The sequence below is a fragment of the Pan paniscus genome, chromosome X, assembly GCF_029289425.2.
Source record: "Pan paniscus chromosome X, NHGRI_mPanPan1-v2.0_pri, whole genome shotgun sequence".
Lineage (NCBI taxonomy): Eukaryota > Metazoa > Chordata > Mammalia > Primates > Hominidae > Pan > Pan paniscus.
Genome location: NC_073272.2, coordinates 23,308,331 through 23,333,342, shown reverse-complemented (window position 1 = coordinate 23,333,342; position 25,012 = coordinate 23,308,331). Strand labels below are relative to the sequence as shown.

General features: G+C 32.5%; 1 protein-coding gene across 8 annotated transcripts in view; it reads right to left on the bottom strand.

The window, feature by feature from the left end:
• CNKSR2 (connector enhancer of kinase suppressor of Ras 2) overlaps positions 1 to 25,012 on the bottom strand; it is a 280,798-nt gene that overhangs the window by 129,623 nt on the left and 126,163 nt on the right. For 4 of the 8 annotated variants that reach the window (XM_003819559.6, XM_003819560.6, XM_034950723.3 and 1 more), the window contains exons 8-9: positions 23,222 to 23,290; positions 8,173 to 8,319 (exon numbers count right to left, since the gene is read on the bottom strand). In XM_003819559.6, the coding sequence (XP_003819607.1) occupies positions 8,173 to 8,319; positions 23,222 to 23,290 (216 nt within the window). The remainder of the gene's footprint in view (positions 1 to 8,172; positions 8,320 to 23,221; positions 23,291 to 25,012) is intronic. The other 4 variants (XM_024927273.3, XM_024927274.3, XM_057301148.1 and 1 more) reach the window with 1 other exon arrangement.

The window sequence follows — 25,012 nt, the reverse complement described above, 5'->3', positions numbered from 1 at the left end:
ATTGTCTTTCCTCTCTCCTGGAGTCACTATTTCTATTTTGAGGACTTCTCTTCTTTACTTTTACCATCTACAGAACTAAAGATAATTTTTCCTGGTTAGTACCTACCCTTCTTCTCCACAAACAAAAAGGAGGGAAGGAAATAGTAGTAGTCAATGGTTACAAGCATATTTTAAAATAGATACACCTGAAGTGTGAGGTAATGACCAAGGGAATATTTTATTCTGCCTGGACTATTACCAGAATTGTCTACCTAGGGTACTTGTGTCTTTTCCCTTCCAAGAAATGTAATTATTAGCCCTCAATTTCCTTCAAACTGCTATTTCTCTAGGTTTCTATTTTTAGCAAACAGTTCCTATCAATGTCATCAGTTAATGTTATTAGTTAAATTAGCACATACATAGAGGGGAAAGACTCTTAAATATGCTTAAATACATAACAAGTTTGATTATGCCAAGCTGGTTCAATTAATTGAACTGGTTGGAAAAAATACTACTTCAGAGAAAAAAGAAATTAGTCAATCCTATTGCTTAACTCATCTGGCTTGTTATTTTATTGACTGGTAAGTCACAGAAAATATTTCAACTGGTTTATCATGGAAATACCATCTGGCTCATCAGTATGCCTTGTACCAAGTAAAGCTCATTGTAAATATTTGATATATTCAGCATATTTCTCTCTACTAACTGTGCTCTTTATAACAAGCTAATCCAAGCTAAATAATAAACGTTCTTTTTGAGACTCATATTAAAAAAACTAGACATTAAGCAATGGAAAAATAAAGTTTAGTAAAGTACAACCTTCATGGGAAAATAAAAATAACCACTTAACCCAAAGGGGTCTTTGTGATAATTTAAAATTATAATCTCTAAAAATTTTCTAACTTTGGACAAAAATTGAAAGAGTAAAAAATCAAATGACTAAATGAATGAAAAAGGCATTAAAGAACATTAGAAAGACAAGTAAAATTTGACTAAATCAAGTACAGAATAAATGATGTAATTAGCTAAAATTATCAGTGAGAAATTCCTAGTTGTAACAAGTGGCATTAAAAATACACCTATCACCAATAGCCATTTAAGTTTGTGAAAATGCACAGAAAGTAACAAATTTAGCTTCCCTCAACTTGAAACACAGAATTCTTTCAGCATTGAGGTTTTAATAGGCATATTCCTTAGATTGAAAAAAAATCGAATGAGGAGGATATAATACAAAAAGATAGCTTCTCCTATCCTGGCAACATTTACTTATAATCATTTGTTTATAATACAGTGTAAGAAAAGTAGTTACTGTTGCACTACAAAGAAATTTCAATTTAAGAAAAAAGGTAGAATTAAAGGGTAACATTCTTTTATCATTTTGACCTTCTCCGGTATTGACAAAACATGAATGGGAAGAAAATTAGGAACTATCAACACTTATGGATAAAATGGATACAATACAAGGGGACTGCTTTAGGATTACATCTTGTTATTTAAAGTAAACACGAAGCTTCAGCATAACTTGATCTTCTGTGGTATGTAATCAAGTATGACATGGATCCACTTTTGATCCCATCCAAAGGGGTTTGTTTTCTGGAAGGACCTTGTCATACCATTTAGTTTTCATGTCAATGGTCCTTTTGAGATGAAGCTCTCCTTCCACATATTCAATGAGGCTCCAACAGGGAAGACACATTTACATGTATGTTGTGACTCTTGTAAAACAAGTCTATGATAGATTTCTGGGGGCACTGGCATGCATCTCTTAAAATGTCCAAATCCTAAATAAAATGATCATATGTATCTCTTCAAACATACATTTATAACCTTAGGTCAATTGGTGATAACGTACTACTGTCAATTTGCTAGTGTTAGAAATCTTCTAGGTAAAACTTGTATTTTTCATACTGTCAGTTTGAATGTATAAATACTTTAAAATTGTGTCACAAAATAGGGTATGACACAAACTTTCCACTGAATTATGAGTGATAACTTTAGCAATCATATCTTACTCATCCAGCTTAAACATCATTGGATGATTGTGATTGTTGTAAAATAAAATTTTGTAAGCTAAAGCTTTAAATCCTCTGATGGTTGAGGTCTCACTTTAAAGCCTCTGATTGCTGAGGTCTTTTCTTTGTGCGCCCCAATTTTAACATCTCTAAGGTAACTGAGCACATATAGAAGGTATTGGTGTATCTGTGAAATCTCTATAGTCTTAAAGACCATGAGAAAAGAACTTCTATACTTAAGAAACTACATTTGATGTTGAGGTTTTCCCCAAAACATTTTACATTTTAACATCTCTGGGCAAGCATATCTTAATTTAGTTGTCCCTCTTTCTAGTACGTGACCCAGCTTTGATACAGCTTGAATGAAACCAATGACATAAAGACAACTCCAGCGTTGAAGATTAAAACAGTGCATTACACATTTATGTAGTTAGCTCTAAAATTCACTAATGCCAAGATCACACAGAACTTGCTTTGCCTTCCAGGGGGGAAATACCCACTGAAATACAAATAATTACATCAAGTATAAAACCTGGCCATTTATTTTATTCGCTCTTGGGAATAAACACAGACTCAAATGGATCACAATACCCCATCATTCTAGCACAGAACATTCACATAAGTCCTTACTCAGTTCAAACACATTTTTAATTCCCAACACTAGTACAAGAACATTGTTTTATATTGACTCTCTTAATAATCTAAGCAAATGCTTCAGAGAAAATGTATCCTGAATTTTAAGCGGCAAGAATTCACATATAATTTTTAGTTTCTTGACCATGTAAAGAAGGTTAGATCTAATTTGGAAAATTATTGGGAATACTTTTTTCTGGCCAAGCTTTTCATAAGTAGTCAATTATTTGAAAAGAACTGAAGCAAGGGAAATACATATATTCAAAATTCTCCCACTCTCAGTTCTTTCACAGCTTTTTCTAGAATGCAAATTTATAAATACAAAAGGTTTGAGTATCCTTTTATAAGCATATAATTTTCCCTTTCCTGTCAGAATACAGAGAAAACAAGTGTTTTTTTCTGACCACAGATTTGATCAGAAAACCATATTTACCTAGGCTTAAAAATACAGATATATATGCCTAAAACATGTATTACTTATAAAGCATATAACTAATAAAGACTTAAGAGTCACACTATAAAATGGCTTTTTCCATCAAATCATGAAATACTGCACATTGTATTGAGGCTAACACTAGTGTCTTTAATCCTGCATTGTCCAGTCTTATGGGCATAATTAAACTGCAACATTAAAACTGGACTTCCATTTTCTCAAATTACAGTAAACATCATTTTGGGGATGTTAACTAAAGAAAGAATGGACAATTTTTACATTATAGGTGATTATCTGTAGCCACTATTAAAATCTTGAAAGCATGTGGCTCAAAAATACAAATGTGACTTAGATCCTTTGACTGATTTGCTTAAAGACTGGTGAGCTAAAATTTGACAATTACTTGCATGTATTTACTCATTTGAGTATGTAAAACATACAATTGCTTCTGGCTCCCAGTCAGCCCAATTACATTTTTAGTTAAAAATTGATTTTCTTCTCTAGTGCCATGCCTAATACTAGTTCTTGCTCTCCTTAAAACAAAACTCTCAGAAACAGATAAATTTTTTTGTCACTAATGTTTTTTTTTCAGTCACAACGACCTGCAACTTGAATATTAAATTTTATTGTTACTTATGTATTTTGATTTTTCCAGAATGACTTTAACCATTCATATCTCTATGTATATGAAATCAAATGCAATCAACATTCTCCAGTTGTTACACCAGTTGATAAACAAAATCAACTACTATGACTCTTTTCTTTCTATTTTCTGCTCAAATGTATTTAAATATGCTCTAAAAATGGCATCAAGGTAATGCTAAACAATAAAATTTAAATGGAAAAACACAAAATCACAAAATCATACAAGTAACTATGGCAGCAAATGAGAGATTTATAAATGAGAATACAATTTAGGAACATAATTATAATGTTACAGCTTGATGTTATTTTATATAAAAATGTCTTGAACAATATATGTCATTATGTTGAGAATTCCAGCACTGATTTTAGTGATCATTTCTGAGATGCATTCTCACCAAAAAAAAAAAAAAAGCTGGGTTTTTAAATGTTTTAAAAGCCATTGATTCCCAGTGATGATTCCAAGGAACATTCTTGGCAGTGTCCAGATAATTCTTCCATACATCTCTCATAAGAAGAAAAGGACACCACCCATCTATGCTCTTGGCCTACACATATTAATTTAAAACCACAAACATCTAAAAATATACCTTGAGGTTTATCCACAATTCTTTGTTTTTTTTTTCATTGAATTAGAAGAAATTGATGATAAGCAATCACCATGCCTACCAAAATGCAGGAAATTAGTAGAGTGCCACTAAAAAGATGTTTTGAAAAGCAGCTCTCAGAAAGCAAGGAATCCCTGGTTTGTTTTCTTAGAATAAGAGATTCTATCTCAGATGAGACATCTCTGTTTTTACAAATGGGTGAAAATGACAACAGAATTAAAGCTTCCAGATATTATTAAATTTGCTTGTAGTATTTGACTAAGGGATGGTTAAGTCCTTACGTTCTATCACAAAATATTTGAGAAATCAGGAATTCATCAAAAGAGCTGCCAATTTAATGAAATGTACTAATGAAATTGCTCTGTGAGCATGAAGTTGAATTGTATGCTTCTGTTTATTTGGCTATAATTTCATCAATGAATTTCAAAAGAAAATCCAAATCAAAATTCATCATTGTAGTTAATCAATATTGGAAGTCACTATGCTTTTAGTATTTTTAGAAATAAAACTACTACTTTAATTAAAACGTGGTATTCTTTGACAATCTTCTATCTTAGGATAGATAAGGTTGTTTTATTTGTATAGATAAAAACGATTCCTTATAAGTTTAAAAAATCATTATTCCTTATGTTAGGATAAACTTGTTTATTAAAAAGATACATGTATCAGTGCCTACCTCCATACTACTACAAACTTTCCTATATTTTAATCTATAAATGCTATCAGGTAAATTAAGCCTGGGATAGTATTTTCAAAAAGGTTAAATAGACATATTGAGTTAAATAAATGCCACAGATTATTTCCTTTTGTATCCTCTATTCTAAATAATTCTTGGTAGACTACTGGTACACCCTATGAAAAAAGAAATAACCTCATTTCCATTTTTTCAAGTTTGAATGCTGAAGATTTATATTTGGATGAGCTGATGGGCATTTTGGCTCCAGTGTATTTCTGCACCTACCAGAAGGAAGAATACAATAAAAATGGCACTCCTGTCTATGTAGAGGATTGTTACTACGTTTAGCAGTTACGTTTCACATCTGAGGTAGTTCCTTAGGTACTAGGAAGAAAAGGTGACCTCAGATAAAGTCATGATGTTATGAAAAACTGCCTTCAAGATCTTTTCATCTCACTATTTCTTTAACTTTTTCCGCTCTGGAGGCAGTGTACCTTCACCCTCCAGATCCTGGTACCTTGAGATTTTGTCCATCTTCTGTACCAAAATCTATAATCTATAAAAATTTTGACTAGTTTTCATTATGCTTTCAGGTGTCTTTGCATTTTAGCATAAGCCAGAACTTTAAGATCAATGAAGAATTCTGTAATGGTTCAATTTCAGGTCTTCTTCATCAGGGAGATTCGGTAGTGGTGCGGTATGTTAGAGGACTTACCCATTGTCCTCACTCCTAAGACCTTTTCTTAGCCACTAGAAAATATTTAATTAACACCAATACTCTTTCCTCTGCTCTGTAAAAAGGCAACAACTGAAGTAATTTTCAAAAATGTTAGAAGCAGTCTCCCCTCCCCCAACCAATAGTATTATTTATCTACGGATGGTTGACTTTGGCCAATAGCTTTTAGTTGAACCAAATTCAGCTGAAATGACAAATTTAGAAAAATGTCAATATATACAGCACTTATATAATGCTGATTTCCTCTTTTTCAGATTTCAGCATTTTGAAAAAGTAAATTTACAAATACATGCAGCATAGCTGAATAAGCGATGACAAATAAAAATAATTAGTGATCTGATGAGGCACATTTCTCAGAATTTGGAATGGATCTAGAAATAGTGCCTGAAGAGTAAGGCACTTACAGGGTAAGGAATGACATGACGTAATTTTTAAAATTAAAGTCCTTTTTCTCTAGGTTTGAATACCTACACCCAATGTATATGTAACAAAAAAGTTGGTCTTTCAATTATTTTAGCATTTTATATAAAAATGATTCTTAACTGGGTACTGCCATTACCTTAACTCTCCACTTCAGTTTGTGCATGTGGAAAAGAATATAACAGGGGAATAGATTATAAAAGCATGTGCTAGAGATATTCCCTCAAACCGAGTGCATGGATCAACAAGAAACTAGGGTATTTTTGGTGCTTAATGTGAAATATGAGGGACTAAAGAAGAGGTATTAAATTTCACTCACATATACAGAGAAGAAAACCTAATGGCTGAAAATACAGGCCTCTTTTTCAGGGTTCCCACACCCTTACACTTTGAAGAAGGATCTTTGGGGAAGACATGGCAATAGGAAACTCTAGGGGGAGCAAAGCAAATTATAATGCAGTGAAAAAAAATGATGTAATGGGAAAGTCTGATCTACTCATCTATGACTTAGATAATGAGGCAAACATTGACCTCTGAACTGTAATGATCATCAAGTATCTTTTAAAATAAACATATATGCAAGTCAAATGGATTTGGACATATTAATACAGTTTTACATATATTAACTTGAAAAATAGATTCACATTAAAATTTTAAAGGCCATAATGTTGACATATATATGTGTTTTTATATTAAGTATAATGCCAACGGCCAATAAGTAGTAAAGTTTTAAACAATGAAAAATCATTATAATCTATAAAGCCATTCATGTATAATGGAGAATTTTGATTCTTAGGAAAAAAAATCTATGAATAATAAAAGGTACTAACATAGAGCTTAATAACAATTTACATAGCAGTGACAACAATGCATTTCATATACTGCTTTCCTTTTTAATATGAATGGGCCATGTTCCAGTTCAATGGGCCTATTTTTTTTTAATTAACTTCTAAGAAAAGGTAATAGTCTCTTATTTTTAAAATGTACGTTTCGTGAAGGACAAAAATTACTTAAGTTTAAAGATTATATCCTGACTGAAATAGAAAAAAATTCATTACATCCTTGCCTTTCATCAGTCAGAATCATATTTTTATAACTTTCAAGATAACTCAATAAATATATTATCAATGTTAAGAGTAATGTTTCATGCTGAAGAGTGATGTTTCATGCTGAAGAAAAATGCAAAAATTCTAGTGCAACAATTTCCCTATTTTTGCCACCTTACAGGGTGGAAAGAGAAAAATGATCAATCAGGAGGAATGTACAAGGTACATTTTTTTTTAAGAGATGGAGTCTCTGTTGCCCAAGCTGGAGTGCAGTAGCATGATCAGAGCTCACTACAGCCTCATACTCCTGGGCTTACATGATCCTCCTGCCTCAGCCTCCCACATAGCTGGGACTACAGGCGCATACCACCATGCCCGGCTAAGTTTTTAATTTTTTGTACAGATGGGGTTTTGCTATGTTGCCCAGGGTGGTCTTGAACTCCTGGCCTCAAGTGATCCACCCGCCTCAGCCTCCTAAAGTGCTGGGATTACAGCTGTGAGCCACTGCGCCTAGTTTGGACTAGGTGCATTTTAATTACTAATATAACATTTCATTTTCCTACTGTTTATAAATTACTATTACTATTTTATGAACTGATTTAAAAGAATTCTATAAACTATCATTTAGCTTCTTCTAAAAGAGTATGTGGGTATAACATAAAATAGAAGATCATATCATAAAAACGAACCATCTTATTTTCATTCTATCCATATTTTGGCATGAAATAAATTGTGACATTTTGGAATTATGCTTTAAATGTTTACAAATTAAGGCAGAGTTGTTTTTCATTTGGGTTTTAGATACTCAAGGATTTCATCACAATTAAGCCTATTAGAATAGCTGTGAAGAGATCATTTCACAAACAACTTTTCAAAAGCATACAAGATTAATCCATATGCTGCTGAGATGAGGCACAATAAAGAAGCATTACTGAGATAATCTATGGCTAAAATGATGGTGTATGACTTATGATTAAGCTTCATTACCTGCAGAGCAAGGGGCTTCCATCTCATATTTTTCAGTAAAGCTGGTGCTGAGGTAAGCATGCTCTGAGGTCGCTTTTTCAAAGTTAAGATAACACCACTCGGGTCCTCTCGTAGTGCATTCACCAAATTTTTCAACTGCCACCCCACCTGGTAACCAGCAAAATCATTACAATAAAATTGAGGTACAGTATTCAAAGATTTAATGTTCTCCCCCTTTAATAAGATTAGTAAAAAAAAAAAAAGTCACATAATTGGTGTACCATCCTATCAATTTTCAGGAGATACATACTCAATAAATTTTATCTTTGAATTGATTAACCATATTATTGCATTAGTCCATATCATTACCAGACAACATAATGGACATTTACCATGTCAAATCAAAGACTAAAATGGTATCCTACCAATGGAGTGATTCAGAATGTAATGAAATTATGTCACCATTAATGCTGCTCAGCTGCTAGGTCTAGATCCAAGCTCTGTTCACAAGTACAGTTAAAAAATCTATATGCCTGAAAACAAGGATTTGGCAATGTCCTGAGCTTACAAACTACACCACATGCTTTCTCATCACCATCTTTTAGAGATAAGTGGTACCAGTGTCTCTAAATTAGACTGATATTTTACTACCAATAGCTGGTACTGACACACCAAGGCAACATTCTTACGCATGGACAATAGCAGCAATACAATAAACCTTTTACCATGCTATAAAGATAGAACAAAAATAACAAGATAATACTACTCCAATGAAGCAGCTATTGGAATGTGTTCCAAACAACCCTATAAACTTAAAATATAATGTGCTAAATTTAATGAAGCCATTCTATTTGAATATCACCTAAAAACATATTGTGTAATTAAATCAAAGTACTTGATAAATGTCTTGAAGTCGGGCTCAACTGCATCCCCTGTTAAAATTACTTCACTCTTCATCCTTTAAAAATTCTGAACATAGAATAATTTTTGTTACTTTGCTTTCAAAACGGACTAGTGATGCAGTATCAGGTAACTGAAATCCTAGAAACTATGCTTTAAAGAAACACATTAAAATGTCTATTATTCCAAGTTTTTTTTTTTTAAAATTCACATTTAGAAGAGAGAAGAACCTTTTATCCCAAACCCTAATGGATTATACTTTTCCAGGATGTGTTACATAAATACACTAGGTCAAAATTTATCCTGGATTGTAAGCAGGATTTAGCAAATGGTCTGAACAGTGATAACAGTTTCTTTCTAGGCATCCAAGTTAAAGATAATTGGTGCCCTTTGTCTAATAATAACCATGTTTTTGCCTGGAAGATATTTGTCAAGCTGGAGAGAATGAGCACTTCCACCAAAAGCAGCACAGACCCCTAGACTATGAAGAAGAGGTAATCTGGAATGCAGCTATTATAGAATGGGGACTTTGGTATATTTAATAAGCATTCATCTAAATTGCAACCTCAACTATAGCTGAATTGAGTGTTGGTGAAGTTAGAACAAACGAGAAGTGAGATGTTATAATACTTAAAATCTCAGGGAGTCTCAGCTATGAATCAAAATGATCATTATACTTTGATAACCTGAATGAGACTGCCAGTTTTTTTTTTTTAAATCACATTAATGTGGATCAACTACAGTAATGGAACTGGTCAAATGCCTCCCCTTATATGTAAGTGGGGACTATTATGTGCCCAAAGGTATATTACATTGATTCCGATTCCTCTGATAGCTGTGTAGTATCCCTACAGCCAAGAGTTAAAGCAAAGGGAGTTCAAATCCAAGGGTTCATTTTGCTTGCCAAAAAAATATGAATGCACACTTTGAATTACAAGTTTGGAGGGAGAAAACATACTACTTATACAAAGAGTTTAGGAACAACTTATTAATGATAACCACATTTTGTAACTTAATTATTCACTCAAATAATTGCTAACTAAAGTGGTCAATGTGATGGCCACAATCTTTTTTCTAGCATAACTATTCTAAATGATTTATACATTGATTTCTACTCACCAATTTCTTTTCATTTTACCTATTATAAAATTTGAAGATTTTTAAGGCTAGATGGTATTTTCCTGTGAAATTTTCAGTGCAATTTGATTCATCCTATTCTTTCACACTTTCTACATGCTCTTTTTAAGTAACAATTCCAAAAAATAGAATTGCTTTTCTATCAGAAAGTAGAATTGGTTTCTGACAAGAAAGTTCATTTGGGTGGATTTTAATTTTACAGCTGATGTTATTTAATGGCAGAAAATTTGGGTATCTAATTTTACTATTTTTAAATCAGCCTTTTATTATTCACATGACATTAACAATGTTTTAAACAAAAGCAAAGAAATATACATCAAAACTGTATAGTATATATCTTTGGCTCCCAAATTCTACTTCCACTACCATAAGGAAACGATTGGATAAAAGCACAAAAATAAATGTGCAACATATGTGTCACAGTATTGTTTAAATCAACCAAAACCTGTACATTATGTAAATGTATCCATTAGTAAGGGATATAAAAATTGTGTGAAAAAAGTAAGTTCCAAAATAGCAAACATAATTTTATTCCACTTTTGCTAAAGAATGTACATAAATATAGAAAACACCATTAATGGTGGTTAGATTAAAGGGAGTAAGGACTTGCAATACATACTTTCTTCTTTATACTTTTATTTCCTAAACTTTTGGCAATAAGCATGAGTTACTCTTCTAAACAAACAAATAAACCAACAAAATACATGAACCTAGTGTATGAATAGCAATATTCCAATTAGAAAATAATAAATTTTATGAATTACCTAATCAGGACTGTTTGTTATGGATGGAAAATTTCCACCAAAACTGCAGAACCAGAAAGGCAACACTACTATTTAAAACACTAAAAGGTGGTGATGGAGAAACAAAATCTGCTCTATGCATTATACCTTGATGATTGACAAGAGAGAATATAAATTTATTATTCAGGTGTACTCAATAAGTCAAGATTTTATAAGTCTCACTATGTTGCCAGGGCTGGGCTCTAACTCCTGGGTTCAAGCAATTTCCCCATCTTGGCCTCCCAAAGTTCTGGGATTATAGGCATGAACCACCACGTCCAGAGATGAAAAATATTCTAATAGAAAAAGATATCCAAAAAAGAAATTGGCTGACTTGTGAAATAGATCAATACCAAGAGATGTTTCAATATTCTTGCATAGGTCAAATAATTAGGTAACTTTCAGTCACAATACATTCCAACTCTAAAACACAGAGTGGGTAGAAACATGAAAATAGATGATAAAGATTAGTTTGAGTAAAATAACATGGTTCCATTACATCTCTGCCTACCTGTCCTCCATCTTTTCTTCCTCTTCCCTACCAATAAGTGTACCTGTTTCCTCTAGGCTAAGTGTTACACATCTTTCTAATATTTCATGCTGTCTTCTTACAATAATCTCTTTTAAGAGCTTTCACCAACAGCTTCCTGCATGATTTCCAAATCTTTCTACCATTCCTGCTTCCTATCAATAACTCTAGTCATATTTCCAACTGTTTAGCTTGTCCACGTTAATAGCTACCGAATAATCGCAAGCATCAACAATTCACTGTGCTAGATTCTTCATATCTATGTTACATTCTTTTTATTTATATTTTCATTCTTACAAAAGCCTAATGAGGTAAACTATTAAACCCAATTTACGTGTGTAGAAACTGAAGCAAAAAGAGATTGTTTTCTCGGCCAAGATTACAAAAATAGTAAGTGGTGAAGCCAGAACTTACATTAATGTCTTTTCAATTCTAAAGCACAGTATCTTCCCTTGAATATCCACTGGTAGCTTACATGAATACAAGACTTTAAAAATCAAACTCATTATCTCTTTACTTTCATTCACCAGAAAGCAAAACAAAACAAAACAAAAAAACCTCCCTATCATCCTCTAAAGTTGGGAGTTTGGAGTCACCTATGACTTTTCTCCTCTTTTTAATCTATTTTGTGTCCTAACAAATAGATCCTAGCAACTAATGCCTCTTCTCACTGCCTTAGTTCTGGCTTGGATACCTACTGCTAGACTTAAACCAGAATCCTAACCTGTCTTTCTGCTTCTAGTCTTTTGCAGCTCCAAAATACTGCTACAGTGTAGAAGTTTTCTATGCTTCAAAGCCTTTAATAGCACTCCAAAGGCCCAACTAAGGAACAAATAACCAATCCTCAAACAGGTCCTTTGTCAGTATGGTTGATCACAGCTTTTTCTCAGATTACTTTTCTTCAATGTGGTTCTCAAACTTTAGCATGTGTTAGAATCACCTTGAAGCCTTGTTAAAAGAATGCTGAGTTTTAACCCCCAGAGTTTTTGATCCAGTAGTTCTGGAGTGGGGCCTGAGAATTCCTCCCCCGACCCTTTATTTCCTAATACAAGTTTCCAAGTGAGGCTGATATTACTGGCCTAAAGAGCCACAATTTGAGAACCTCTGTAATAGATTATGAGCTCCTTGAAGGCAGTGACTTGCTCATGTCTAGATTAGTTTAGGTGTTTCATATGTTTTTAAGACAACTCTTAAGTATTTATTGTGTGTCTTCCATGTAGTATGAATACAACAGTGAATGCAGCACAGTCTGTACCTCATTAAGGAGCAATAAACAGTTACAATGCAGTAAGATAAGTACCTCAATAGGGTGAATACAGAGTGCAACAGGAGCCCCCAACAGGGGCACCTAACCCATCCTTGAGGGTCTAATGAAAGTTTCCAATGAGTTTAAGCCAAATTCCTTGGGAGTTGGACAGGTGAAGAAGATGTGGAGGTTGAGGGGGTAAACAAAGCTCTGAGGCAAAGTATCACAGGTTTGAGCAACTTTCAGTAGTTCAGTACACGTAGATGACAGAACAAGGGAAGGAGTAATGAGGCAGGAGAAACACACAGAGTTCAGATGATTATAAGAGGCTTTTAGAAAGTTGATAATTAAAAGAGTTGGTTGAGTAATGAATATACGTTTCCTTCAAACACTGTGCTTTTCTCTTTAGCTGTATCTTTGCAAAACCACTCTTCCCTCTGCTTGTAATTTTTCTCTCACTTATAAAATCTTACCTATCCATAAAGGTTCATCTTACATGCAGTACCCATCATAAAGCCTCTTCTTAAAGGTGACACCATATTTTCCTCATGTGAATCTCACAGCATACTGCATAACTTGACTAGTGAGCTGATATGGTGACATGATGATGTAAATGTTTCAGAGACAATAAAGGGCCTTGAAACTCGAAAGGAGGGTTTAGTTTTGTACATAAAACCAAGATATAGTATTAAAATATTTTTTATATGTAATATACTTAAAATTTGTCGCATAAAAGATTAAATGACCTCTCATCCAAAAAAGTAAAATACTTGATACTAAAGCTGTAATAGACATTCTGTACCTCAAAATTTCAAATAAACTTTCTCCTTATAAATGAACCTTTGAAAAAACATTTCTATCTTGAATACTCCAGACCTAAAGTCATAATGATGTGATTAAAACAAGGAAAAGAACAGTGGGTATAGATCCTATTTGTCCTAGAAAAATTTTACTTTATCATACGCATCATATAAACACTGTTATGAAGGTGTTTTTTCCAGAAAAATATTTTGTAGTGCTTTATCAATATTTTAATAGAGTAATTCATTCACATTAATTTCATGGGCTAAAATGAACCTTTATAAAACCACCATATGCATTTTTACACAAATGTCTTATTATTAGCTATAATGTTTTTCACATACACTGAACTACTATTATCTTCTTCATTATCCAAGGTAGCAGAAGTCAGTGCCTACAAGCAACAGCAAGTCATATAGCTTACTAATTTATATATAATCCCCAACATGTACATTAAAATGTATTTTATACACAACATAAACAGGATTAAAATTTCCCAAGAAGGTCATTAAGGAATCCCAAGTGCTAAAAGCCAGAGGTTCTGCTTTCTTGTGGATGGGGCTTGTAATTGTTTTGATCAGGCTGAAGCAGACAGCAGGTGTTCCTTTGTGAAGGACAACATAAGTGGGCAGGTCCTGGAAAATTGGTTGCCTGGATTAGGTGCACAAGAGGCTTTGGGGTTGGTGCTGAAGAGATGATAGGCTTCTTTTCCCCTCAGTACATAGAGGGAAGAAGTTGTCTCTGACCCCTTTAGAACTTGCCCTGGTCTGCTTTCCAAATAACAGGTGGTGAATTATTTGACTAACATATGAAAAGATAATTTCTACTCTATGGTCCCAAGTAGCCAGTTACAAATAAACATAAAGGTAAGAATTTAAGCCTATCAACCCAGACCTTTTTTTTACCTTTTTTCATGGCTATATTTGGAGTTGCAAGAGAGCATCTTTACACCCACAGGCAGGAAGATAGAACATTTCTTAAAATATTTTCAAAGTTATTACCCTACACAAGACAAAGAAACAGATTCATTATCAACATTTACACACACTCCTGTGTATACACACACTCTTACTCACAGGATGTAATGTAGATGATACCTTTTCCCAAAGGAAATTTTATAGACTAGAAGTATGCCTATATGAATGTCTGATAATATGAGTCATGCTACACCCAAATATCCTCCTGCTCTTTTTAAGAGCACTGAAGAGACTTAATTCAACACACAAGCCATCATACTGCCGCTAATGACACTCAGTCTTTGCCAAATTTTTTGGTGCTGACATATTTATTATAATGTTCTGTTTCTTTGTGTTACTAAAAAGATACTGAAGTATCTAATAAATTAAACATTTTATACCAATGACTACCTCTTTCTTTGGGAAAACAATCTATGTGAAGGAAATAGCATACTGTTATAAACATTTCAGAAATAATGAATTTTGATATACAGTGCCTTTCAAAGATTCTAAAACTATTAAATAATGAGTACCAATCTACAAAATCCATCTTCACCTAACTTTTTCCCATGAAATATTAATAAAAAAAGTCTTACAATATTAAAGTCTACTACATTTGGAGATATCTTAATTTTGTTCTTTCACAGTCATTTATTCACTGAACAGAAATAAAGAATTAGTCATGGTTCAGGTACAAAGGAATATAAGCTAATGTGTATGCAGTGGTTAAGGAACTATGCAAATAAGTGATTTTTAACCCTAGCTTAGAGTAACTTAAATAGGTAATTCAGAGTATTCAGAAATGTCCCAAGGTTTACCTATTTTAAATAAAACTTTAGTGTTGATATTTTTATAAACATGATACGAAGAAAGTCTTGGGAAAAGATAAAAGGAACAAACATTTGAAGAGAAGAAATACGGGAAAGATTTTATTTTCATTAGAGAAAAAAAGCCGACAATTTAATGTCTTTATTCATTGAGCCATTCTTCATCTCACATCCTCCTGAACTTTAAATGGCACTTATCCAGTGAAATAAGAGTATATCAAGGCATTTGGTTTTTTAACGTGGCTTAATTTCAAAGTAAAACTTAGACCATGTTGAGCTGCTAACAATCTGAATTTACATATATCTTTTTAATACTTAATATCTTAATGTGAATTTCACAGTTATGAATATGTGTGCATATATAATGTGTGTGTATAAGTATGTAGTATTTAAAAAGAAAGCACTAACAGAGAACATAATTTCTCACAGCTAAAGATGGACAGAGAGTCCAAGAGAGAGAGGCAACTCAAACACTACAAGAAGCTAGCACTTTTTCTCCCCTGGAATCTTTTTGCCCCACATTCAAGAAGTTCTGAGAGCTAAATCAGAATTTCTTGATTGACTCATAACGAAGTTCATGGGAGAAAGAAAATAGTGGTAATAATTTTTCATGTAAGTTTTATGTATCACCCACATAGTTTTACCAAAGGTGGTGACTTTCCATACCCTGTTACTTGCACTATCTCCTGTAACCTATCACTTATATTAACTGCGGACTTTGTATAGTTGGTGTCTTGACTTTTGTGATAAGCTGATTCCAAAGCTGTGGGTATAGTTCAGCATCTTGAACATACAGCTCACTTTTCCTTCTCCCCTTCCAATATGGCATTTGGTAATGCTGTGGTCTTTCAAGGCTTAAGGTTTATTTCGGAGGTTTCATGGTTTTCATTCATATATGCTACAGAAAACTAAAAGCCAATTTTGTTTTTATTTCAGCATCATTCACAATGTCCTTTTACTTCATCAAAACATAAAATTGAATGGGTCTGAAAGCTTTTGCTAAAGAGAGAAAAGGAGGAAGACAATTACATTGTAGTGAAAGGTAAAGCTGTAATGTAAACCTCTGATCATACTGTAGAACCTCAGTCCCCAAAAGAGCAGTAACATATTTTAAAATAACCATAATAATACAGGTTTTTCTTTTTTTGAGACAGGGTCTCACTCTGTTGCCCAGGCTGGAGTGCAGTGGCACGATCATAGCCCTCTGCAACCTTGAATTTCTAGGCTCAAGTGATCTTCCTGCCTCAGCCTCCTGAGTAGTTTGAACTACAAACACATGCTGCGACACTTGGCTAATTTTTAAAAATTTTCTGTAGAGACGTGGTCTCACTATGTTGCCCAGGCTGGTCTTGAACTTCTAGCCTCAAGCAATCCTCCTCCACCCTGGCCTACCAAAGTGCTGGAATTACAAGCATGAGCCACCGCCCTCAGCCACAATACAGGCCTTTAACTAATTTTTTTATGAAGATATTTACATGGGTTATTAAGTTATTAAATTTCAGCCATTCCTTCCTATATTTCATTTCTGTTCTTCCTACAAAGATGCTGGAAAAATATGTATTTTGAAATAAAAAGAAAAGACTCCCAGTCACCAAAGCTAAGGAGTAAAATGAAGCATCCTTATCTAAAATGTTAAAGCTCCCATTTATAATAATTTTGCGGAAAATCTATACTTATAAAAAATTCATGCTTAAATTTAATTCAGGAACCTAAATGACAAAATTAAAAAGCAACTCAAACCCTAGTATTCAAAAAGTAATATGTTTAAAAATGTACAACTTTGCTATAAATGATTTTTACAATGTCATTTACTAGCAGACATGTAACAAAAATATGCTTATTTGAAAATTTAGCAAATACTGCAATATATGTATATATTTATCACAACACAAAACTAAAGCACACACATATATATATATATAGCTAAAAGTATCATTCTAAATCTTTATTAATAGAATTTTTAGTAAAAAAAACTTCTGTAATGGCTGTATTTTCACTGTGGAAGTTACCTTTAGAAATCACTTTACCAAAATTCCAGCAACTCAGACAAAAAAAGGAACTCAATGTCAGCTCCAAATGAGACCACAGTGAATTCTATATGCCATTTTTCCAACTTTTAAAAATCCTTTATTGTCCACTATTAGGATAATAAGATGCAGAAGGGACAGTGTGAGAGGAAATGTAAAAGTAATGAGTGGCTATGTTACCTACAATTTGAGCTACCATGCCAATCAGAATATTAATTTAGTGGATGAAACCTATCCTTGAGTCCTAGGGCTAAATAAACTAAAAAGAACTTAAGATTAATGCCATCATCTATTTAATTTCCTATTATATGGTGGTTCTTTAGCGTTTCCCTTTCATGTGATAATTTTTTATCGGGCAGTTGAATGTTATCTACTGATTGCCTACTCCTAATATGAAAAGGAAGTGGATTGGGCAATTGTGACTGGCAGACTCTTCCTTTTATGAAAGAGATAAAAAAAAACGGGTGGGGGGGGGGACTGAGGATGATGCTGATTTGCAAATGAGCCATACACTTAATAAGTTAATAAGCCAGAGTAGGTAAGAACTTCAGCCAATAGATACATTTTAAACACATGAAATAAACTTATAAGGAAACTAAAAATTCCATGTAAAATAACTAGATCATAGTAACCACATGTTGACACTGAAAGATAAAGTTTAATCATAAAAAATGAAACAGTAACCATTTTAAAAAAGCAACTACTCTTCCTGGTAAAGCTAGTAAGAACTGCACAAATAAGAAAGAAACAAATCAGGATGCAGAGATCTGCAGAGAAAATAAATTGGTTAACAGGAAGTAACTATTATTGAGATATCATACAATTTATCTCCTTTATATAAGGACTTAAGATAATAAATTTTAGTTTGATAACAGAAACATGAAATATTATATTGGATGATAAAGTAATAAATTGATTTCTCTGTACAAAATAAAAATACAGTTTATATCAATACGTATCACTTCAAAACCAGTTTCCACACATTCTCATCAAATCCATAATGTTCAATGTGAAATAAAAGAAAAACAATCTATGAAGCTCTCATAAACCACTACATAAGGTAGAATCTGAAATAAAATATTATTATGAGTAACTAAAATCATTGATGCATCATTTCCTTAATTTTTGGTATATGTCTCTTCATAATTTTTCCCCCTCCCAAAAGAGAATGATTCACTTGTTCTATTTTAGAATACTGATTTCACAGAATCCTAACATAGTTATTTTAGGCTATTATAAGAACCCATTATTTATTAAGCAATATGTTAAACACCATGCTAACATAATTAATCTCTGTAGTCCAGCAACATGTGTGTTTACAGGAATAAGATGTGGGGTACACCAGAAACACTGCCTCTTGTGGTCTCAGTTTTCAGTATCTTAGGTATATGGAATTATATGATAAATACTTTCTCCTCTGAGAAAGCAGAACAGAAGAAAATAGGGAAGAACAAAGAAAACTTAATGAGATGAAGAGTGGAGGAGAAATAGTCCAGTGAGAAGAGATGAGAATGATAAAGAAAAGAAAATGGAATTAGAAAAAAAACCCAAAAAATAAAGACAACGATTTAGCAAATCAAAAAAGAGAAAGAAAGTACATCTGCTGTTAGACAACATCATGGTATTGATTCCACTCAATGACTCATTCATTTCTGCTGAAGTCCAGGGAAGGAGGTAAATTGAGAGGGAGGGAAAAGGAGAGATGAACATTAAGGGGATACCACACTCTCTATCCATTCTGATTATGTTGGCTTCTCCTTTGAACAATATTCTCCTGTTGTTCTGGGGTTGAAGGAACAAGAGAGTGAGGACAGAGTCCAAAATGAGAGACAACAGTGAGAGTAAGGGAGACGCATAAATGAAGTTAGATGAAGTTTTGAGATAGTCCTTCAATCTGTTCCCTCCTCCCACACTCTCTGCCATCCCTAGTCTTGCTCAACAATGTTTATCATTTTGGAGGTAACAAAAACCACTAGCTTATAGTACTTATCTTCCATCTCTCACTAATCAATGTAGAATATCCTATTTGCTGCAGTCTATCTTCTTCTTGACTATCCCAACCTGGTTATTTTCCATTCCAGTATCCTTTATAGCCTCATCTATTGAAACATTTCTTTCCATAATGTAGTCATCAGGTTCCAGAATACCTTTCAAAATAACAGTGAATATGTTTTAATATTAATACAAAATAAAAGGAAAAACTTCCAAATGTTGTTAATAGATTCAACCATCATATATGCCACTCTTCTCAAGTGATATTCCTGAGACTGTTTTTAGTATGGATAGAATCTTTAGAACCCTTTGCACACCAAAAACAGTATTAACATGAAATCGAACAGATTATAAATATGCCCCAATAATTTTAATAACTATAAGTAGTCTCATCAGCTAAAAAAATGTGTTAAAAGTGCATCATGAGGGCAGAGTTGCTGCATCAAACTATGCCGAGGTATCTCCCAGAGAGAGGGATGTAGTGGCAGATGAAGTGGAAAAAATCTTGGGAGATTCCAGCAGCCTTTGAGGAGTTGGATCTTCAATGGTGGGGAAGACATGTAATAAGACTCAGTCTGCTTTGCTTGGATGTTCATGATTTTTTCTTCTTCCTATCTGGCAGCCACAGTTTCTCAGCCACAGAAGTATGTTGGTTTGAAAAACTTAAAAGCCACTTATAACAGAGAATATAGCAACATGAAAAAGGACATAAAACTTCCAGTTTCATTTCAATTAAGAAAATACTTTTAAAAAAGGAGCAAACTAGAAACATAGGCATCTAATTAGACATCTTGAAGATATACCATACTAGCAATTTAAAAAAATAGTATTTGAATTCATCTGATTTATTCAACTTTCTTAGACTCTTAGGGAAATATTTAAAATAATTTTTGTATTTATCTTAAGTAAAGAAAAATATCAGATTTTATATTTTACATTACTACCTATAGTCATAGGAAATTTTAGAATTACAGAAAAATACTAACTGGGTTAGTATCATCCAAAATTATAAGATTTAACATTGTTCTTTTCATTAATGAGTCTAAATTGGTATGGAACAATACTGGCAATCTCACTATTCTAGTCAATTAATGGATTAGAGAATTAATATTATTTATGTATTTCAAATTTATTAGGCCATACTTTAATGTAACTATTATATCATAACCAAACCCTATGGTAATGAACGTAGGGAGAGAAGGGATAATTGCAGACTGTAAATAATTTATACTTGCTTCAATTAAGAGAATTTCCATTTCATCACCTCTGTATATTATCTAATAAGAGATTAAATGCACTGTACAGACCACAATACAGGCAACAGCAAGAAAAAGAGGGCAGAGTAGGCTACATTTAGTGAAATCCATTGGTTTTGCCCAAATATGCCTCTACTTGAACACAAAAAAACCTGGCAACCGATCATATTATTAAAAAAGTCTACTTTCATGAAATTCAACATACTATCTTGTCTCTATTATATTCCAAAATCAATTTGTTGGCTCTAGTAGCAGTATGCCAAGAAGGAGGATTCCAATTGGTCCAACTGTTGTAGCAGGTAAAAGAGAAGAAAGGCGGTTGCAAAGTTGTTATTGAGCTCCTAATGTGTGCCCGGCATTATGACAGGTGTTTTTACATATCTTACTTATCTGAGTGAAAGAAGCAGAGTGAGGAAGTGGCAGTAAAGTTAAGTTTCAACCCTATTTCTAATTTCAGTTCAGCTGGCTCGCTATCCCAGCTATGTAAATTCTCACTTCCTTTCTTCTTCTCCTACCTTGGCCCCACTTAATCTTTCATTGAATCCTGAGATTTACTTACATGCTTGTTAGGATTCTTCCTCTTTTGTTGGATAGTTATATAATTTTTGAGTTTTGGGAGGGAGTATAATAAAATTGAAGTAAGAATATGGGTCTTAGAGTCAAAGAACTTTGAGTTTTGGGTGAGCTGAATAATTATTCTGAGTCTCAATTTCTACATATACATTATTTGCAGGATTATTGCATGGACTAAATGAAATAAAATATGTAAAATACTTAACATGATGCTTGGCACACTGTAAGAACACAATAAGTGTTAGCTATGGTTATTATCATTAGAAAAAGGTAAACAGATGCACAGTTACCATGACTCACTTAAAGCCATAAGTCAATTTCAGAGCAAGAGCTGGAACCAAGTTTTCCCAAAGATCATTCTGTGTAGTTTTCAATATTTTAGAATATTCCTGTGATGTAAAGATGCATTTACACATTCTAGGTGTATTTAAATGTCACCAATCCACATAGATTTTATTAGTTTATTTGTAGACTTTCAAAGGCTTTCATATTCATTTCATAAACACCAGTATCTTTGTTCCACAAACAATATCCTTTAAATAATTTTATTTTTATTAGAGACTAATCTCTATCCTCTTAATGACCATCTGGAAATGCATGCTGAAACTATTCAACAGATGTCATGTTTGTTAAGGTCACATTGCAGAAATGGAAGCAGCATGAACATTAGAAGAGGGAAAAGCTACTCGTCTACTGAAGCAGCTGCTTTATCCCACTGCCCAAATCCTCATCCTATGGGACAGGAAACTTCAGTCAGAACAACTACTTTGTACAGTTTCTAGTAATCAGAAAAGAAAGCCATCAAAACTGTCATAGTGTGGAAAGGCTTTGTCTACTACCAACACTCTATTATTCAGTGTCAAAGGTACACCCACGCATTTAATTTTGAAAACGTTTACCAACTTTTACTTCACTTAGATAATGAACTTATTGAAGAGACATCATGGCTTTAATTATCAGTGTTTAGGAGCCTTTCCAAAATATCACGAACTTCTCAAATTATTCAAAACCTAAATTGAAATGTCATTTGCCTTATGATTAGAATCACTGAGAAAAATCAGGTTTTTCACAAAATTTCTTCCATCACTAGGACATGCAAAAGCAAATTTAGTTAAATTGTGTAATAGGAAATAATTACTCACTCTGATGAGTTAGTGAGCGAGGAGTAGAATACTAATAAAAACTCTGCCTTTTTTCAAATGAGTTATGATATTAATAATTTTGGATTATTTTAACTTTTTAAGATAACAAATACACTTTATTTTGGCAGAGAGAGTGGAAAAAAGTGAATCAACTGAGACATATAAAATAGTCCAAAATGAAAAGCATATAATGTTCATTTTCTAAACCTAAGTTTAAGAAAAATAACCCTTAAAAATCTACAATAGGCACAGAATCCCACTATTATAAAAAATGACAGTGGGATTCTGTGCCTACTGTAGATTTTTAAGGGTAGATAACAAAGGGATTTGTGAGGTTCATAGGGCAAGAACATTTTTTAAAATGAAAACTGTTGTCCTCTTTTAGGAAATAAAAAGCTAATTCAGCTATTAAAAATTTTTAAATTTTCAAAGATCTACATTTAAAATACTCCCCCCAAAACCACCAGATACTTTAATGAACAAATCAATGTTAGATAAATGGATGTATGCTGTTATAAAACATCTACTAGGTAATTCAATAATTTATAAAATGAAACTTTCAAAAAGTTGTATCAAGAAAAGGTTGAATTTATACATACTGTCACTTTAATTTCTATTCCAAAATTGTTATTCCAGTTCATGGAATATATACTATTATCTAGTACTTGTCCATACAGAAATGTATATCTAACCTCAACCACCACCAATGCTCTTCAGGTTCTTTTAAAAAAATGCTTTACATTCCATTGAATAATTAAGAAGAATAAATATTCAGTTATTTTTTCAAAAGGCTGTTCAATATTTTGTATACAAACAGGAATTTCATTTCATTGGCATTCTTTTAAAGCTTTAGCAAATCAAAATTAGTTCCTCCCACTGACTCTTAAGGTAATTATACATACCACAGTCTGATGATTAACTTGAATCACTTCATCGCCAGCATGGATTTTCTTGCACCGATCTGCAGGTGACTGAATTTAATATAAAAGAAACGATAAAGAACATAAATTTTATCAGTCATTTCCTGTCTCTGGAAACACTACAAAAAGTTCATCTCCATAAATTAGATTTAAAAATTAATTAAAAATTTCAAGGAATTAAAGTAATAAACACGGTTATTAGTATTTAATACACTGTTTTTACCTGCTGAGCCAGTTAAATAAACATAGAAAGAAAAAAATTAATAAAAAATAGTTTGCATTCTATGCATAGCTAATGACAACAAACAGAAATGCAAAATAATATATAGATATTTATTATAAAAGAACACGTTTCTGAGAGCATTATGAAAAAATGATAATTGGTATTAACCTTTGTAAACTTTATACAAGCAACTCTCCTAGGCTCTAGTGGGTAAGTGCTTCAAAAATGCATTTCAAAAAATTATATCTTTTTGTATTGTGATCCTTTCCATTTGATATAAATAATTCACATTAACTTCAACAAATCCATTTCAAGTACATGAATATGATCAGCATCAAAGATTTGAAGTTTGATAATTAAATTGCTAATTTATTTCATCAGTAACACCAATTCTGAATAATCTAGCAAAGCAAATTAAAAGATGGACAGCAATTAGTTCAAATCATATTACATAACATGCTAAGTGTCTAGTTATAAGAGGATGCTATTTCTCATGTTACATATAGTGTAATACACTGGACAGTAAAACCACATTCAATGAACTAAAATGCCAATATTTCTATAGAATGCAATAATCTAACACTTTTTTCCTTTATTCCCAAAAGGGATGAAAAACAAAAACAAACAAACTTGGTAAGCTAATACTGACAAGTTTTAAGGAGTTTTTAGGAAATTAAAATGAGATTTAAGATAGAAATTTTATATTGCAGGTCTGAGTAATGAATTTAAAATATTATATTTTTCTTGTTAGCTACTTATTATTCATTATATGCATTTTAATATGCTTTTGAACATATAGAAAATCCATTTTTATAAAAATGTATTTGTCTAGATAGATGTGTATGTGTTTATCTATCACACACAAACATAAATGCTGTGATACTCTTCGTTATTATCTACTGAAAGCTAAAGAAGAAGAATATGGTAATGTAATCTGCAAAGTACAATGCTACTTTTGAGACCCTGGAGTAGGACATACTTTAAAAGTGATTTCCAGTTTGTTTTTTATTCATTTCCAATTATTTTTAAAACATAGAAGTCTTGAAACAATGTTAACCTCCATTCAACACATTTTTAAAATTCACAATAAAATTATTTGTCATAGGCTATAATTCAAGATAAGACAACATACCAGGGAGTTCTAGTTACTGAAGTAATAACACAATTACATTATTAAGGGGATAGATCAATCTACAATAAAAAACTCTAAGAATAGAGTCATAACAATAATATAATATTTTAATCTCACAGCACCTTTAGGAGGGGGACATATTACCAAGTCAGACAAGTACCATGAAACAATTCTGAAAAGACTGTAAATCATTAATATATTTGTAACTATAGTTGGTTCCTGTGGTATTTGGTTCACAACTGATCCTTTTAAAGGAAAGTATGGAAAAAATATCGAGCAAATGGCTCTAGTCATTATGTAGAAGAAAATGATAGTATATAAAATTCAAAGAAACTGAAACATTTTGCACAGGTAAGTAAAGAAGTCATATAAATTATAGATTTTTAGTTTTAAAAGAGATCCTAGAGATAGAATTTTG